This window comes from Carcharhinus amblyrhynchos, chromosome 8 (assembly GCF_965287045.1).
Source record: "Carcharhinus amblyrhynchos chromosome 8, sCarAmb.v2.hapA, whole genome shotgun sequence".
Classification (NCBI taxonomy): domain Eukaryota; kingdom Metazoa; phylum Chordata; class Chondrichthyes; order Carcharhiniformes; family Carcharhinidae; genus Carcharhinus; species Carcharhinus amblyrhynchos.
Window position 1 is genome coordinate 27,222,898 of NC_137331.1, and position 17,989 is coordinate 27,240,886.

The 17,989-nt window shown below is 41.2% G+C and overlaps 1 protein-coding gene across 3 annotated transcripts in view; it reads right to left on the reverse strand.

The window, feature by feature from the left end:
- LOC145346474 (coiled-coil domain-containing protein 102A-like) overlaps positions 1-17,989 on the reverse strand; it is a 462,196-nt gene that overhangs the window by 205,439 nt on the left and 238,768 nt on the right. For all 3 annotated transcript variants that reach the window (XM_080193782.1, XM_080193783.1, XM_080193784.1), the window contains exon 7: positions 295-465. In XM_080193782.1, coding sequence (XP_080049908.1) covers positions 295-465 — 171 coding nt within the window. The remainder of the gene's footprint in view (positions 1-294; positions 466-17,989) is intronic.

Sequence of the window (17,989 nt, forward strand, 5' to 3'; positions counted from 1 at the left end):
CTGTGTTGCTTTTAGTTGCTTGTTACAGTAAAAGTCTTAAAAAGTGAACTCGTGTGAATCTTCCCATCGTTCACTGGGAAATTCATATCTCTCTTTAAAAGTTATCCATTTCCACAAGAGTCAGAACAAAATTAATTATTATTATTTGCCTGCAATCCTGAAAATGGTTAAAAAAATCCTGAAATTGAAATTGTTGCATACACTTAAGGTGGATGTTCAATAAGTTAACTTTGTGTAATTAGTAACACAACAATACCATGACTTTGAATCTTTAATGTATGTGTGAATATATACCTCATCTTCAGCTTGTGCCAGTTCCTTCTTCAGTTCTTCCACTCGCAGTCTTAACTTCTTCACTTCCGTTTCATGTTGTTCAACTCTTCTGCTGGAATGGGTGAGTTCTGCCATCTTGTCTTGGTACTGCTTCTTTAGTTTATTGTGGGCATGTCGAAGGTCAGAAAGCTCCTAAGGTTACAAATTTTTTTAAAAACTCTGGTTATTTTCTTAGGTATATTTAGTTACATTTCATTCATTAAATCTACTCTACTTTCTCAGAAGACTAAGGAAATTTGGTACATCCACTATAACTCTCACCAATTTCTACAGATACACCATAGAAAGCATTCTTTCTGGTTGTATCACAGCTTGGTATGGCTCCTGCTCTGCCCAAGACCACAAGAAATTGCAAAGGGTCGTGAACGAAACCTAGTCCATCACACAAACCAGCCTCCCATCCATTGACTCTGTCTACACTTCCCACTGACTCAGAAAAGCAGCCAGCATAATTAATGACCCCACACATCCCGGACATACTCTGTTTCACCTTGTTCCATCAGGAAAAAGGTACAAAAGTCTGAGGACATGTTCCGACCGACTCAAAAACAGCTTCTTCTCGGTTGCCATTAGACTTTTGAATGGACTTACCTCACATTAAGTTGATCTTTCTCTACATCCTAGCTATGACCGTAACGCTACATTCTCCACTCCATCCTTTCCTTCTCTATGTATGCTAAGCTTTGTGTAGTGTGCAAGAAACAATACATTTCACTGTATACTAATACATGTGACAATAATAAATCAAATCAAATCAAAGGATTATAACAGATTACATGGGAAATCAAGAAACAATAAATTTGAGTTAAAACTTGAGTTTTAAGCAAAATCTGCAGATTGTAAGAGGAAGTGCCAACTGATGGAAGTGTGTCATTCTATCTTCTTGATGTTCCTGAATGCATTAAATCCAATGCTCCAGGTCTTGCCTTTTACCTTTGTAAAGTACTTGTGGTTATGGATTGGCAACACAGTCAGTGTTACTTTAAATCCCACACTTGTAAATTATAACATTGATTTCAATAAGTCTGCTGATTTATGTAACTACAAAGCAGCAAGATTGCCATCAAAGTCCACTGACTCACAACAGCCTTTCAGGGAGAGAAACTTGTCACTCCTTCCTGATGTGACCTATGTGTGACTTTTAACGCATTCTGAGCTCATCCAACTAATCAGTTAGCTGTCAGTACAATGAGGAATGGGCAGTAAACGTGGCTATGCCTGCATTTCTCCTTTCATAAGAACAAATCCTGAAGAAAGCCTGTACCCAAACGGATCATTTTCAGTCACCTTCCTTGTACCATCTTAATCAGGAAACTATCAATTTGCTTCTGATTATTTCATTTGAGTTTGGTTCAGTCGGTAACATTACTATCTCTGAGCATGAAGGCTGTGGCTTCATGTCTGATTTCAGGATATAAGAACATGGTGGAGGCAATGGCCTAGTGTGTTGTCGCTAGAATATTCATCCAGAAACTCAGCTAATGTTCTGGAGATCAGGGTTCGAATCCCACCATAGGGTGGTGGAATTTGAACTCAATAAAAAAAAATCTGGAATTAAGAATCTACTGTTGAATATCAGTTCACGAATGTCCATTCGGGAATGAAATCTGCTGTCCTTACCCGCTCTGGCCTATATGTGACCCCCAAGCCACAGCAAAGTGGTTAACTCGCAACTGCCCTCTGAAATGGCCTGGCAAGCCAGTTGAATTCAAGGACAACTAGGAATGGGCAATAAATGTTGACCCAGCCAGTGATGCCCAAGTCCCACAAATGGACAAAAAAAACAAAGTTCATATTTCAACGCTACCCTGAGGAATTGCAGCATTGTCAAGAATGCTGAATATTTCTTGGGATAAGGCATTATGCTAGGCTCTGTTTCTGTGTTCAGGTGAATGGTAAAGATGTCAGGATACCATTCAGAGTTAAACAGAGTTCTATTGATGTGCTGGTCAACATCGCTCCCTGAATCAATACTATGAAAAATCAAATTAACTGCAGTGCACATTCTCATTTGCTGTGTATAAGTTTTTGCTGTGTACAAACTGGATGTCATGTTTACCTGCATAACAATAGTGACAGCACGTTTAAGAAAGCACTTCAGGATATTCTGAGCATTTGATTAACTTTTGTATAAACGCAGGCCTTTTCCTTTCTTCTATACTTACCACATTACGTTAGTTATTGAGAAAGCATTTCCAGTTATGACAATCAAGCAAGTGCATAGTTCGGCATCACAGGTAAGTGGTGAAGAAGGCCTTCATTAGTCAGGGCATTGAGCATAGAATTTGAGACATTATGTTACAGTTGTATAAGTCACTGATGAGGCCACACATGGAGTATTGTGGTTTTGGTCACCCTATTATAGGAAAAACATTGATAAACCAGTAAAGTGCAGAGAAGATTTACAAGGATGTTGCCAGGGCTAGTGGTCCTGAGTTATAGGGGCAGTTAGCCAGGCTAAGGCTCTATCCCTTGGAATGTAGGAGAATGAGGGGTGACCTTACTGAGGCATAGAAAATTAAGGGCATTGATAGGATGAATGCACATAGCGCGAAATTTCACAGCCTCACTCAGGTGAGGTAAAATCCTGCCCGAGGCCAATGGAAATTTCCATCTGGAAACCTCACCCGCCCCAGAATCAATGGTGGTAGGTTTTCAGCCATCGTCTTTTTCCCAGGGAAGGGAAATTGAAAACTAGAGAATACAGGTTTAAGGTGAGTGGGGAAAAACTTAAAAGGGACCTGAGGGGCAACTTCTTCATGCAGAAGGTGGTGCGTATTGAATGAGCTGCTGAGAAAGTGGTTGAGGCAGTTTCAATAGCAACATCTAAAACGTATTTGGATAAGTACATGGATGGGAAAGGATTAAAGGGATATAGGCCAAATGCAGGCAATTGGAACCAGCTAGGAGAGCATCATGGTTGACGTGGACTGGTTGGGTCAAAGGGCCTGTTTCTGTGCAGTATCGCTCAATGATTCTAAATAGGTCAACATTCTTTCACATCGTAATCTTTAGAAAATGCTCGTTCTTTTAAAATGGTGCCGGTATTTTTAGAGAGCAGTGCCAAAACCACTTTCTCAAAGGTGTATAATATCCCAAAAACAACTCACAAAAGACAGCTGAACTATATGCAATAGATTAATGGAGGATAAGAGGCTAGCTGCTATTGTTTATGGGTTACATAGAATTGTGTGCAGCTGCATACTATTTTTACATTACCCTGTTCCGTCTGATGGATTATGGTTAGTTTTGATGAATCTTCTGCAAATGGAGTAATGTTATAAACTGTCACAGCTCAGTTCAAGAAACTGGGCCCAATGATTTTTGCCCCTGGGTTGAATGCTCGGAGATTTCCCAGTTCTGTGGACACAACCTTTAAAAATGTCCACTCACAGATAATTTTTGGTCAGGGGAAGTGTGGACTGAAATCGAAGTCAGGGTGGATGAATCTAGAGGCTACTGGCTGAGGACGTGGGCTGGACAGAAGGCCTGCTTATGTGCATTTAAATAAGTAAGAGAAAAGATTAAAACAAACAACAATCCACCAGCCCTCCCAATACCTTCCCTACGCCTCAGCTATACCAAACCATGCCCCCACCACCCTTTGCCCTTACAACCTGCTTGCCAACTCACCTCGTATCGTTGGACACATCCTTAACAGCTTTGACAGTTCCTTAACAGTGGGACGTTTTGTTGCCAGTTCCTTGACAGTGTGATGGTACTTTGACAGCAGGGTGGTTCCAATGTGTTTATGCATAAAAAGTGCATAATCATGTTTAATTTTTAACAATCCCACAGGTGCCTTACCTCACCCAAAGGGATACCCTGGCAATCCAAATAAATTCATCAAGCTCACACCTCTTCATACCTGTTCTAATCCATACACTCCAGGTTTCACACTCCTGGACTTCCAAAATCCCACTTCAGTGGAGACAGCTGGTGACCAGCTGGCTCTGGAGGTTGCACATGTGTGAACCTGGCCCAACTCCAGTCCTGTCTCTGCAGGGGGGGGGGGGGGGGGGGGCGGGGGGGGGGGGGGGGCGGTAGTGTTGATTTCTGAGGCAGAATTTAGAATTTCCAGGCTGCCAGAATGGAAAACCTCTCCATCATGGCAAAAATCTGAGCTCTGGCTCTAGCATTTGAGACAAATCAGAGTAAAGAAAACAACTGTTTAGTTCTCCCATTGCAGTTACTAATTATAAAAAGGGTTAAGGGGATAGGGCCTGGGTGGGATTGTGGTCAGTGCAGACTCGATGGCCCAAATAGCCTCCTTCTGCACTATAGGATTCTATGATTCTATACCATGTGTCCCAGTGATGGCAAAGCTGAGGAAAATTTCCCCCACCTATCTCGTGGGCCTCTTGGTTTTCCATTCAAAGAGTGAGACTGCTGAAGACTTGGCAGCAGCAAGTCACCCAACGTCTGTCTTTCAATCTGATTTGGTGCATGACATATTGAAATCAGAGTGAGGGAAAAGATAGAGTGTTGAGGAGTAAGGAGGTCAGTGAGTGATTCGAGTCTGGAATGCACTGTCTGAAAGTGTAGTAGAGATGGGTTTAATCCAGGCATTCAAGAGGGCATTAGATGATTATTTGAATAGAAACAATGTGCAGAAGTATGGGGACCCGGGTTTTGAGTTCAATTATAGACTTTGTTGATTGTGTGGAACTTGCACATTGTCCCTGTCAATCCATGGGTTTCCTGTGGGTGCTCCAGTTTCCTTCCACACTCCAAAGATGTGTAGGTTAGATGGAATGGCCATGCTAAATTCCCCCTTAGTGTTCAAAGATGTGTAAATTAGGTGGATTAGACGTGCTAAATTCACCTTTAGTGTCCAAAGGTGTTTGGGCTAGGTGGATTAGCCATGGTAAATCTACAGGATTACAGGGATAGGACAGGTAGGGTCCTAGGAAAAATGCTCCTCGGAGAATCAGTGTAGATGCTATGGGCTGAATGGTCTCCTTCTGAACTATAGTGATTCTATGGTTCTTCGGGAAAAGGCAAGGGAATGTCACTAAATCATAATTCTCATTTGGAGAGACCCTGCAGACATGATGGACGAATGGCCTCCTGTGCTGTAATAATTCTGTGATTCTGGTTTCCAGAAATACAAATTAGAAATCTCAGCTAGCCATGCCTATCATCCGCAGCACAATAACACATATCTGGATTTGCAACTTACTGTAAAAGTCAAGCTGATTATTATTTTGCATGTTCCATGCCTCAGTGAAATACATATTTCTCAATATTCTCTGACTAAGAAGTACCAACAATTGCACCTTGTTTACATTGATTGAATCTCATTTGGTTCTTTACTGTATGAATTTTTTTCACAACACTTCTTTTGCAGATTCCAAATATAGGACCCTGGTTACTTATATCATGGTTCAGGTCTTGTGAAGAGAAAAGGAAACATGTTTCTCCCTTTTCGATATTCTTTATTCTCCAGTTTAAGTTCCTTCCAGTGTGACCTGAACTCTTCCCTGACTAAGAATCCCTACTCCAGCTATTGATGTCCATCTTGTAATTAATTACTTGGAGTATACAAGTATAAAATGGGTTGCTCTTCTCTCCCTCAACCCTCCAAAGGCAAGACAAGATTAATAGCCTGCTGTTTAGGAATTGTACTTTTATCCTAAGTGCAGCGCTACATGTTGCTATGACAACATGTTGCATCATTGTGCTAAACATGCACTGGATAATGATCAAAAGTGGGAATTCTAACTGGTTTCATCTCTTCACCCAGGGGCAAGGCAACGTCTTGTAACACCTCAGCTATTATACTGGCTCAGAAGGGCCAAATGGCTTCTATCTGTTCATAAATGACTTCAGGAAGGACTAATTTAACTCTGACAGGAAATGGAACCTTTTCTTTGAAAATACACCAAGCTTACAGATCATCAAAAGATTGTTTGCATGACGGCATGGTGGCACAGTGGTTAGCACTGCTGCCTCACAGCGCCAGGGAACCCAAGTTTGATTCCAGACTTGAGTGACTGTCTATGTGGAGTTTGCACGTTCTCCCCATGTCTGCATGGGTTTCCTCCGGGTGCTATGGTTTCCTCCCACAGTCCAAAGATGTGAGAGTTAGGTTGATTGGCCATGCTAAATTGCCCCTTAACATCTAGGTGGATTAGCCATGGTAAATGTGTGGGGTTACGGGGATAGGGAGCGGGCAAAGGGAGAGGATCTGGGTGGGATGTTATTTCACAGAATCAGTGCAGACTTGATGGGCCAGATAGCCTCTTTCTGCACTGTTTGGTTCAATGGTTCATATGAGCTGTAAGAGTCAAATGAGACCAAAATGGTATCTATGGAAAATGCTGCACAATCAGGCAGTCAAATTACTTCTATTAAGCAAATCATAGAATAATTGAATCCCTACAGTGCAGAAGGAGGCCATCTGGCCCATTGAGTCTGTACCAACCACAATTCCACCCAGGCCCTATCCCCATAACTCCACACATTTGCCCTACAAATCCCTCCAACATTAGGGGCAATTTAGTCCAATCAACCTAACCCACACTTCTTTGGACTGTGGGAGGAAACCAGAGCACACAGAGAAAATCCATGCAGACACGGTGAGAAAATGCAAAGTCCACACAGAGAGTGACCCGAGGTTGGAATTGAACCCAGGTCCCTGATGCTATGAGGCAACAGTGCTAACCACCGTACCAGTGAGCCATCCGTTTCATTAGGACTATTGAATTATATGTTTTTGGGCCATCTTCCTAACACATCGGGCGGGCTTTTCCAGCCGTGCTCACTCCAAGGTCGGAAAATTCTGCTCAAGCTCAGTGGACGTTTGCATGATCCTTGTCCCATCCGCTACAATTCCTGTGGTGGGTGGGATGTGAAAATTCTGCCCCTAAAATCCTTCAGTCAAACAGTTCCTATTGCCAAGGGGTCCAGAAGCTTAAAGAATGATAATCATCAACTAATGTAGCGCTATGTGCTCTTTGAACATCCTACAGGTTTGTATCTAGAATTCAGCAAAGCCCAAATTCCATCTACCTGACTCAGAATTGCAAGATGGATGGAAACTAGTGATGTAAAATTTCCTGAATGTCTTGGGGATACATTTTGGAATGTTGAATCCCTACATTCAGACAGATTCGAAGAGAATTGCACTCAGACGATCCTTTCACTCCATGACAATATGTACAATTTATAACAACATAGTTTTACCAAAAATAAACTCTGGTACAAAATTTTGCTTGTATTAGCAGCTTCAGTGTTTCAGAGCTTGGGTAACTGACAATTTGATGAAACAACAAAAGCTATTGGTCAAACTTTAGTGACAGGAGCATCTCGGTTTGGAATCAGTGCAGTTGATATTCATTCTGAGGTTGCAAAGCAAACCAGACTTGTCTTTTGCTGCTTCACTGTCTAGTGAATTGATCTCAAATTAACTACATAGTTTACAACACTGTCCAAATTCCTTAGACTGCAGTCCTCACGTTGAAATAAATACTTGTTTTCAGACAGGCAAACTAAGACAGATATTCGGTAAAGATTGTGAAAGAGAAGAATTGTTTTAGATCTGAGAAATCTACAGCAGCAGTAAAGAACACAAATGGTATGTTGGCCTTCATAGCGAGATTATTTGAACATAGGGATAGGGATGTTCTGCTGGTGTGAGGCCACACCTGGAGTACTGTGTGCAGTTTTGGTGTCCTCTTCTGAAGAAGGATGTTCTTGCTATAGAGGGAGTACAGTGAAGGTTTGCCAGGCCGATTCCTGAAATGGCAGGTCTGTCATATTAGGAGAGATTAAATTGGTTAGGATTATTTTCACTGGAGCTTAGAAGAGTGACAGGGGATCTCGCAGAAATTTACAAAATTCTAACAGGTTTCGACGTAGTAGATTCAGGAAGAATGTTCCCAATGGTGGGAGTGTCCAGACCTAGGGGTCATAATTTGAGGATGAGGGGTAACTGTTTAAATTGAGGTGAGGAGAAATTTTTTCATCAGAGGGTGGTGAATGTGTGAAATTCACTACCACAGAATGTAGTTGAGGCCAAAACATTGTCTGATTTCAGGAAGAAATTAGATATAGCTCTAGGCGCTAAAGGGATCAAGGGATAAGGGGGGGTGCGGGGGGGATGGAATCAAGATATTGAATTTGATAAATCAGCCGTGATCAAAATGAATTGCAGAGTAGGTTCGAAGGGCTCAATGGCCTACTTCTGTTTCTAGTTTCTATGTTTCCATGGAAATGGTTTCATGGAATGATCACATTGAATGTTTGATATCACCATACTCCAAAACAACTCATATCTAACAAATGAATTAATTGAAGAATTTGGTACTTTTTAACAAGAAGTGAATTGCACAGTTTGTTTACTATATCCAAGTTATGACTAAAACACTACATTCTGCACCTTCTCCTTGCCTTCTCCCCTAAGTACCCGATACTTTGTCCATATAACACAAGAAACAATATTTTTCACTGTTTTGTAATATATGTGACAATAATAAATCAAATCAAATATATTCTGTTTTGTGTAATCTGAATAATTAGGACATCCAAGTGGCTTAACAACAACTACAGTGTTGGTAATTAAAGTAAAATAACAAGGTGTGAATGTACATTTTAGGCCAACATTAACATCAATTGTCTCCAGTAGGACAAATAATTGACTGTTAAGGGGTTAACCTCACTTCTGTGAGATAACCTTCAGCTAAATGTACTTGCCATTCTTTTGAATAAAAATCAAAATTTCAATCTAACTCTTGTCACAGCTGATACATCATACATTGGCAAAATTGCTGACTTGCAATTGATTTGGGTCATCTTGTTGAGAGGCAAATGTTGAATTTGACTGTTACATTGCAGCACTTCCAGGCAGACATTACAGAATCTCCATTCAGAAGTGGTTAATGTTCAGCCTCAGGCGCTATTTGGTAATATGTACAATTCTTATAATTCACATCATTCCATACAATGGAATAATGGGATGCAGTGTGCAAAGAGATGAAATGCCATAATACTTTAGACTGTAATGTCATTTCAGTATTGTGTGGATCTCAATTTTGGTGGTTTGACCTAAAGAAAAAAGACCATTGTTCGCGAATTGGACCATTTGCTTTCTAAAATGTTTGCAACAAGCAGAGAACAAACAAGAGATTACTGATGAAGGGAATGTAAGGGACAAACAAATGTATAACAACAAATATCTTAGTGCAGGTGAATTTTTGTCAAAATCATTTTTCTTTATTCTTGTCATTTCTTGCGCTCTCATATTGCCCTGTTAAGAGCCATTCCACAAATATGGTTATTTCTACTCATGTCCCTCAGCAAGAAGTCTATTTGCTTTGACCTTTGGCTCCCAGATATTCAACCAAATAAAGCAAGAGAAAACAAAGCTGACAAGTGGAAATGGATTACCCAACAGCACACTCCCTTCATAGATTTGTGCAGTTGCACCACTGCTTGAAGAGCTAAACTCCCAGCCACACAACCAAACTGCCAACTCCCATTCCCACAGCATCGATTGACAGGGATTGACCTTGGTAGAATTAACCAAAAAAAAACAGAAGACTATTCAAATACAATCACACTAAGCCATTGCAAATGAACAAACACAATGCCATTGGTTCAAAGTATGATGCAGTTTAGTGGCTAACATTCTCTCTAACCACCGGTTCGCATGAACCACTTTCAATTGTTTCAAGTCTCTGCAGCTAATTATCGTTGGTGTTTTTCAGTTAATTGCAAGTAATGAATTGATTTTTAATGTTTGCATGTTATCCAGTGATGATATTAAAAAAAGGAAATGACAAACCTACATATATTTAACACAAAATACTGAATGCAATAAGGACGGTAAAGGTATGTTCCAACAGATGTAAACAAAGTGTCAATTTATTTGTTTTGATTTGATTTATTACTGTCTCATATATTAGTATATAGTGAAAAGTATTGCTTCTTGCACACTAAACAAAGCATACCATTCATAGAGAAGGAAACGAGGGAGTGCAGAATGTAGTGTTACAATCATATCTAGGGTGTAGAGAAAGATCAACTTAATGCAAGGTAGGTCCATTGAAAAGTCTGACGGCAACAGGGAAGAAGCTGTTCTTGAGTCGGGTGGTATGTGACCTCAGACTTTTGTACCTTTTTCCTGACAGAAGGTGGTAGAAGACAGTATGTTCGGAGTGCATGAGGTCCTTAATTATGCTGGCTGCTTTGCAAGGCAACAGCAAGTGTAGACAGAATCAATGAATGGGAAGGCTGGTTTGTGTGATGGATTGGGCTACATTCATGACCTTTTATAGTTCCTTGCAGTCTTGGGCAGAGCAGGAGCCATACCAAGCTGTGATACAACCAGAAAGAATGCTTTCTATGGTGCATCTGTAAAAGTTGGTGAGAGTTGTAGCTGACATGCCAAATTTCCTTAGTCTTCTGAGAAAGTAGAGGTGATGGTGGGCTTTCTTAACTATGGTGTTGGCATGGGGGGACCAGGACAGCTTGTTGTGATCTGGACACCTAAAAACTTGAAGCTTTCAACCATTTCTACTTCATCCCTGCTAATATTGACATGGACACGTTCTCCACTACACTTCCTGAAATCGATGATAATCCCCTTCATTTTGGGAGAGATTATTATCTTCGCACCAGTGCACCAGATTCTCTATCTCATTCCTGTACTCTGTCTCATCATCGTTTGAACTCCAGCCCACTACGGTGGTGTTGGCAGCAAACTTGAAAATTGAGTGCTTATCATGGTGCTTATCAAGATTTAGGTTGTTGGGTGTCAAATTCAATATTATTGTTGATGACTCTCTCTATATGAAGCTAAGTTTGACCATATTCAAAATTCTGGATATCAGGTAACATATATTAAAAGTTTGTCTGAATAGATTTGATTCCACTTATAAGTGCCATTTTATACCTTTTTTCTATCCCTGAGTCTATATTTGACCGAAAAGAAGAATTTATATGTAATATATTAACACGTGTAACATAGATATTTTCCAAAGGACAATTTGCTAAAGCAACAGTAATAGCACTGTATCATCCCTCACAAAGAAGTGGGAGGGGGGAATAAAGAAAGCAGAACAGGAGCCATACCAAGCTGTGATAAAACCAGCTTGCTCCTATGCCTAATCACTATCTAGATACTAGCGAGGCATCTTGAGGGGAACTGCTTGATAGAGCAGACGCAGCACGGTTTCCTTAAAGGGAAGTCGTGTCTGACAAATTTACTGGAGTTCTATGAGGATGTGTCGAGGGCAGTGGATAGAGGAGAGCCGGTGGATGTGGTCTTTCTTGATTTTCAGAAGGCGTTTGACAAGGTACCTCACAAGAGGTTATTGCAGAAGGTCAGGGGGCATGGCGTGGGGGGTAGGGTGTTAGCGTGGATAGAGGATTGGTTGTCAAATAGGAGGCAGAGAGTGGGGGTCAATGGGTGCTATTCGGATTGGCGGATGGTGACTAGTGGAGTGCCCCAGGGGTCGGTGCTGGGGCCTCAGCTATTTACCATTTATATAGATGATCTGGAGGAGGGAACTGAGTGTATGGTGTCGAAATTTGCTGATGACACCAAGATTGGTGGAAAGGCAAATTGTGCGGAGGGTGGGGAAAGTCTACAGAAGGATCTAGATAGGCTGGGCGAATGGGCCAGGAAATGGCAAATGGAATTTAATGTTGGCAAGTGCGAGGTGGTCCACTTTGGTAGGAATAATGGTAGGAAGGATTATTACTTACGTGGAGAAAAACTGCAGCAGGCGACGGTGCAGAGGGACCTCGGGGTCATTGTGCATGAGTCGCAAAAACCCAGCTTGCAGGTGCAGCAGGTGGTCAGGAAGGCGAATGGGATGCTGGCCTTCATGGCGAGGGGGACTGAATATAAAAGTAGGGAGCTCTTGCTGCGGCTGTATAGGGCATTGGTGAGGCCGCAGCTGGAGTACTGTGTGCAGTTTTGGGCGCTGTACTTACACAAGGGTATTTTGGCCTTGGAGGGAGTGCAGAGGAGGTTTACTAGGCTGATGCCGGAGTTGAGGGGGTTGAGCTATGAGGAGAGGCTGAATAGATTAGGCTTGTACTCATTAGAGTTTAGAAGAATGAGGGGAGATCTCATTGAGACGTATAAGATGATGAATGGGATGGATAAGATAGAGGTGGAGAGACTCTTCCCGCTCAGAAAGGATAGTAGGACTAGGGGGCATAGCCTCAAGATAAAGGGGGGGCGGTTTAGAACAGAGTTGAGGAGGAACTTCTTCACTCAAAGGGTGGTGAATCTCTGGAATTCTCTGCCCATTGAAGTGGTGGAGGCTGCCTCGCTAAATATTTTTAAGACGCGGGTTGATGGGTTTTTGATGAGAGAGGGGATTAAGGGTTATGGGGAGAGGGCGGGAATGTGGAACTGAGCCATGACAGATCGGCCATGATCTTATTGAATGGCGGGGCAGGCTCGAAGGGCTAGTTGGCCTACTCCTGCTCCTATTTCTTATGTTCTTATGTTCTTATATACTCACTGGAAGTGGATATGTCTGAGATTGAGTAAGGAGATAGCATCAGGTTTGTTTGCAATCCACCTTCTCCAAGAACATCAGAGTGTAGAAACATAAAAAAAACTTTGGTTCAACAGAACAATGGATATGTGGGCTGTCAGCCAAGCCTTATTGTATATTCTTGGCCAGGAGCCCAGCCATCCTTCACACTACTATGATACCTAAGCCATGAGAAAACATTGCTTGATTGGCATCTCTGACTGTTTGATCTCTGTTGTCAACTGCACAATGTTCATTTGCACAAGGTTTAAGAGATTTCATGCATTGGTGGTGTCTGTTATTGATATCTTAAAGTGGCTGGATGATGACACTATCTATTGGGATAGAGCGAAAATGTTATTTAAATCTTTCTTTTACACATCCCATGATCACTATATGGTTCAATGATTTTACACAGTGTATTGTGGTTCAGTGGGTAAGTCAGAAGTTTCAGATGTGAGCCCATGACCTGAATCATCCAGCACCCTTAAAGGGCACTCCTGAAAATTTGCACGTAACTTTAATGAGTGGTTTCATTAAATGTGGCCAACCACTGTTACCAGGCATTTAAAACCCTTCCCTGTTTGATATCATTGCAAATTAGTCCCACCACATTGTCATTTTATTCTCCTGATAGGCAAGTACAGGTGACAGTGACAATACACATCCTTTAAATAGCAATTTGTTGTTGGGATGACTAGGAGAAAGATTAAGGCATATTTTCCTGGTCTGCACCCAGTGCCATTCTTAGAATATTAAATATTAAAAGTAATCAGTGAAAATGCATGCAACTTAGTTGTGGATTTTAAACATACTTGACTTCAACTCACACCGTCTGATTGAAAAAAAGTCCTCCATAAATTTCATATGAGCAGAGTGCAGTCAAAAGGTGAAAGAGGATTGGTATTAAAGAAAGTTGTATTTATTATTCATTTGACAATAAAATATATAGAACAGCTGGTCAGCTTACTAATATGATTATGAAATACTCATGACTCAGATACTGCGAGAAAATTTATGACATTTTAGAAAATGTAATTACTTCCACGGCAATGATTACAGAGCCATTATAACTGTGCAGCTTATACATTTCCAAAGACTTCTCAAAGTCATTTTGGATTTAAATATTTTATTTGTAATGATTTTTTTTAACAAGTTGGTTTTCAATTACTGCAAAATAATTTAGTTCTTCTTGAATTTCATTGTTCATTTCAGAGGGTAAGTGCTCAATGGTCAAGACTGTCATAATCTGTGTGGTGTTTGCACCTTCTCCCCATGTCTATATGGGTTTCCTTCATGTGCTCTGGTTTCTTCCTACAGTCTGAAAAACATACTGGTTAGGTGCATTGACCCAAACAAGCTGTGGCAAGTAGGGGAATTTCACAGTAACTTCATTACAGTGTTACTGTAAGCCTTACTTATAACTAATTAACAAACTTTACTTTACCTTTTACTTTTCACCATTTTCACTGGAGGAGGCATGGAAATGAGTTGTAGTTTGTACATCCATAGAGTTCAAGGATACAACAACACATGTAAAACAACAAGCTTTTCGCAACTAGGAAGTCTATAAAAATCTCGTGGACTTCAGACATTTGAAGAAGAGGTCTAAAGCTGCCGGAGTTATTTCGAGAGGTATGGAACACTTTTGGAGAGGTAAGGTGTCCTTTGGGAGAGATCAGGTGTCTCTTTGGGATTGCTAAGACAAAGCATGAATGTGCATTAAAAAGTGGACAAGCCAAAGTGCCAAGCTGTCAAGTTATTTACATCTCCAAGCCCTTCAATGCAAAAAAAAACCTGCTATGGCTACCTGTAATTTCACTAGCTGCCTTTTGACATAAGCCTGAGGGCTATCATATTACAATGACTGCTGCATAACTGATGTCACAAACTATCATTCTCACATGAGGATCCTGTAAATTAAATTTAATTGACTGTGTCAAGTGATTATGAAGTTTTTGATGTGTGCAATGAATACAAATCAAGTACTTGAAGGATTTTTTTTCATAAGGGATTAATTACTTGAGAGAACTTAAATACACCAAATGAGCTTTGCTAATGAGAGAGATTGTTATTTGCAAAATGAAATCCAAAATGGGCTATCAGGACCTGATTTTATTTAATCTCAGCATGGTTCCTGAGGTCTACACATGGTGGATACTATGTGAGTTGACATGGAAAGTTTCAAAGCAAAGAGCGGTTTATAGGGACATGAGGTTTGCATAGGGTCTATAAACTGCCATCGGATGATTTGGGGTCATAGGTTCACAGGAGTTCCTCAGGATAATGTCCTAGGTCCAATTACCAGCAGTTGCTTCACCAGTGATCTTCCCTAAATCATAAGGTAAGAATGGAGAAAGCTAATTGATGATTGCACAATGCTCAGCATCATTCATCACTCCTCAGGTACTGAAACAATCCATGTCCATACACAGCAAGTCCTGGATAACATTCAGGCTTGAGCTGACAAGTGGCAAATTTGGCATCACACAAGTACCATGCACTGATCATCTCCAACAAGAGAGAACCCACCCATTTTCCCTTGGCATTCAATGGTATTAGCATTACAGAATCCAAAACCTAGGGAATTTTCACAGTAGCTTCATTGCAGTGCTAACGTAAGCCTACTTGTGACTTATAATAAATAAACTTAAACTTTAAAAACCCTGGAGGTTGCCATTGACCAGAAACTGAAATGGATTACCTATATAAATACTGCGGTTACAAGGGCAGGTCAGAGGCTAGGAATCCAGCAGTGAGTAACTCACTTCCTGACTCCCCAAACTCTGTCCACCATCTACAGGGCAGAAGTCAGGAGCGTGATGGATATTCTCCACTTGCCTGGATGAGTGGAGCTCTAATAACACTCAAAAATTCATAATCGTCCAGGACAAAGCAGCCCGCTTGATTGGCATCCCATCCACCAACTTGAATTGACACTAAGTTGACATATAGGCTATAATCGACCGTTGGGACATAGGTTAGCACGGCAGGTATGAGTGACCATGGGGTGTGGTTACAGTTGGCATTAGGAATGTCTATGGAAGTTTTATTTGTTTTTATTGTAACTAGGGCGAAGACACAGAACAGCAAGACGTACCTTTTAACAAGCCCACCTTGGTATCGGGGAGTACCTGGGGCTGCCTCCACATTGTTTCCAGGGTTAGCAGACCCAATTGCCATGAATTATGTTTCCCCAGAATTAAAATCTAAAAATCCAGGTACTTTCTCCCAAATCGAGAAAACTCCTGACTCTGTACCGTCGACTTTGGAGCAAAAACGCAACTCTTACACCTTTCCTGCATCTTGTGAGGCAGACAAAGCATATGCTTGTGTCTGTTTCCATTGCTAGTTTTTCCTAGAGCATATCATTAGCCAGTCCCACGAGTTGTAGTTCAGAGAGCACCATTCCACATCGAGCATGCTGACACTCCCATTCTTACCCCTGCCATCAGACACAGTGGCTAGAACTTTACTGCCACGCCTGCCCCGGAATTAGGGCGATCGACTCACAGAATGGACTTCTCCATTGGCCTCAGGTATGATTTTACAAGTCTCGCCCCAGCGTGGTTGTAAAATCCCGGCCACTGAGGGATCTACTCAACCTGTTTGGCCACATTATGAACGCACCCTAACTGACCATCAATTTCCAAAGTAATACTTGAACCCAGGACTTCTGGCTCAGACCCAGGGATGCTGCCCACTGCACCACAAGACATCTGCATGACAGAGTCAATAAAGAAACAAATGTGCCTGATCAGGATACCTGAATATACCAACAGTTTACTAGTATTCTACCAACATAAAACTTTGCGCTTGTAGATAGCATACTTGTGTGACATGTCTATTACTGTCCAACCATTAAGGAATAGTGAGCACAGATTAGGTAAATTCCATTGAAAAACAGATACTCAGCAAGAAAGATTCATCTGTAAATTATTCGGAAAGTGAAGGAAAGTATTAGATTAAAAGGAGAGGCCTATAAGGTTGCAAAGATTAGGACTAGGTCTAAGGGTTAGGAGTGCTTTGAGACCAGCAAATGGCCACCAAAAATGTAATGAAAAGGGAAAAATACAAAGTGGAAATAAACTAAACAGGAGTAATAAAACAAATTGTTGGAGCTTTTGCAACTATAAGAAAGGAAGACAGTGAAGTGAATGTTGGTGCCTTAGAAACAGAGACAAAAGAAATTATCAAAGGGAATGGAAAATGGCAGAGACAGTGATTAAATATTTTAGAGTAACAGCATCAAAGAGGGCTTCCCATCTTACCATCTCCCCCCACTGGTCAATGAGCAAGGGGAGGCACCAAGATGGCGAGAGAACCGAAAAATTCAGGGACTTACTTAATTCTCCACAGGGAGCCACTCGATTTCTCACCTCTTGCAATCTTACCGACACCGGATATCCGGCAAGATTAGTCACATACCCAGAAAGGGTACAAGGCTGATTGTAATATTTAAATCATATTTAAATGTGATTTAAACATTATTAATGAGCCCGGGACGGAAACATGCACACGCAAACCCCAGCCCAACCCCAGTCCTGTCCCCTATAAGATGGGAAAGGCTGTGTGTTAAAATTGTGTGCGTCGTTTATTGGCGTAGCTTGTATTTTAAACTGAGAGGGGATAGGTTTCTGACTTTGGTATTTCTGGCAAATAGTTGTGCATGCTGGTGGCAAATAATTAGCATCTTAGATTCAGCCCTGTGATTTTCCAATCATTCATTTTAATGGATGGCTTATCAAGAAAGGAGAAGATTGGAGGGGATGCAAGTTAGTGGCAAGTACACAAAATTCTCAGCATGTACTCCTCATTCATAAAGCTTAATTCCAGCACCCTTCACATTAGTAATAAATGCAGCATCCAAATTTCGAGATTTTTGATTTGGCATGAGGGAAAATTAAATATGCAACTGAGCCATGTATCAGGGATATTTTTAATGGCTTATTGTTTGTGTATCTCCACCCCGGTGCCAGTTAAATTGATTGAATTGCTGGTGAACTGCAATGCAGTAGTTTGAACTGCAATTGGTGGTGGTTGTTTAGACTCATGTGCTGCCTCCTCTCCTACCAGCAGATATAGAAACTGCAGTAAAACTCCAGCTTGCAGACAAAAACTGAGAATTTAATTACCCCATTGTTCAGCATGTGGGCTAT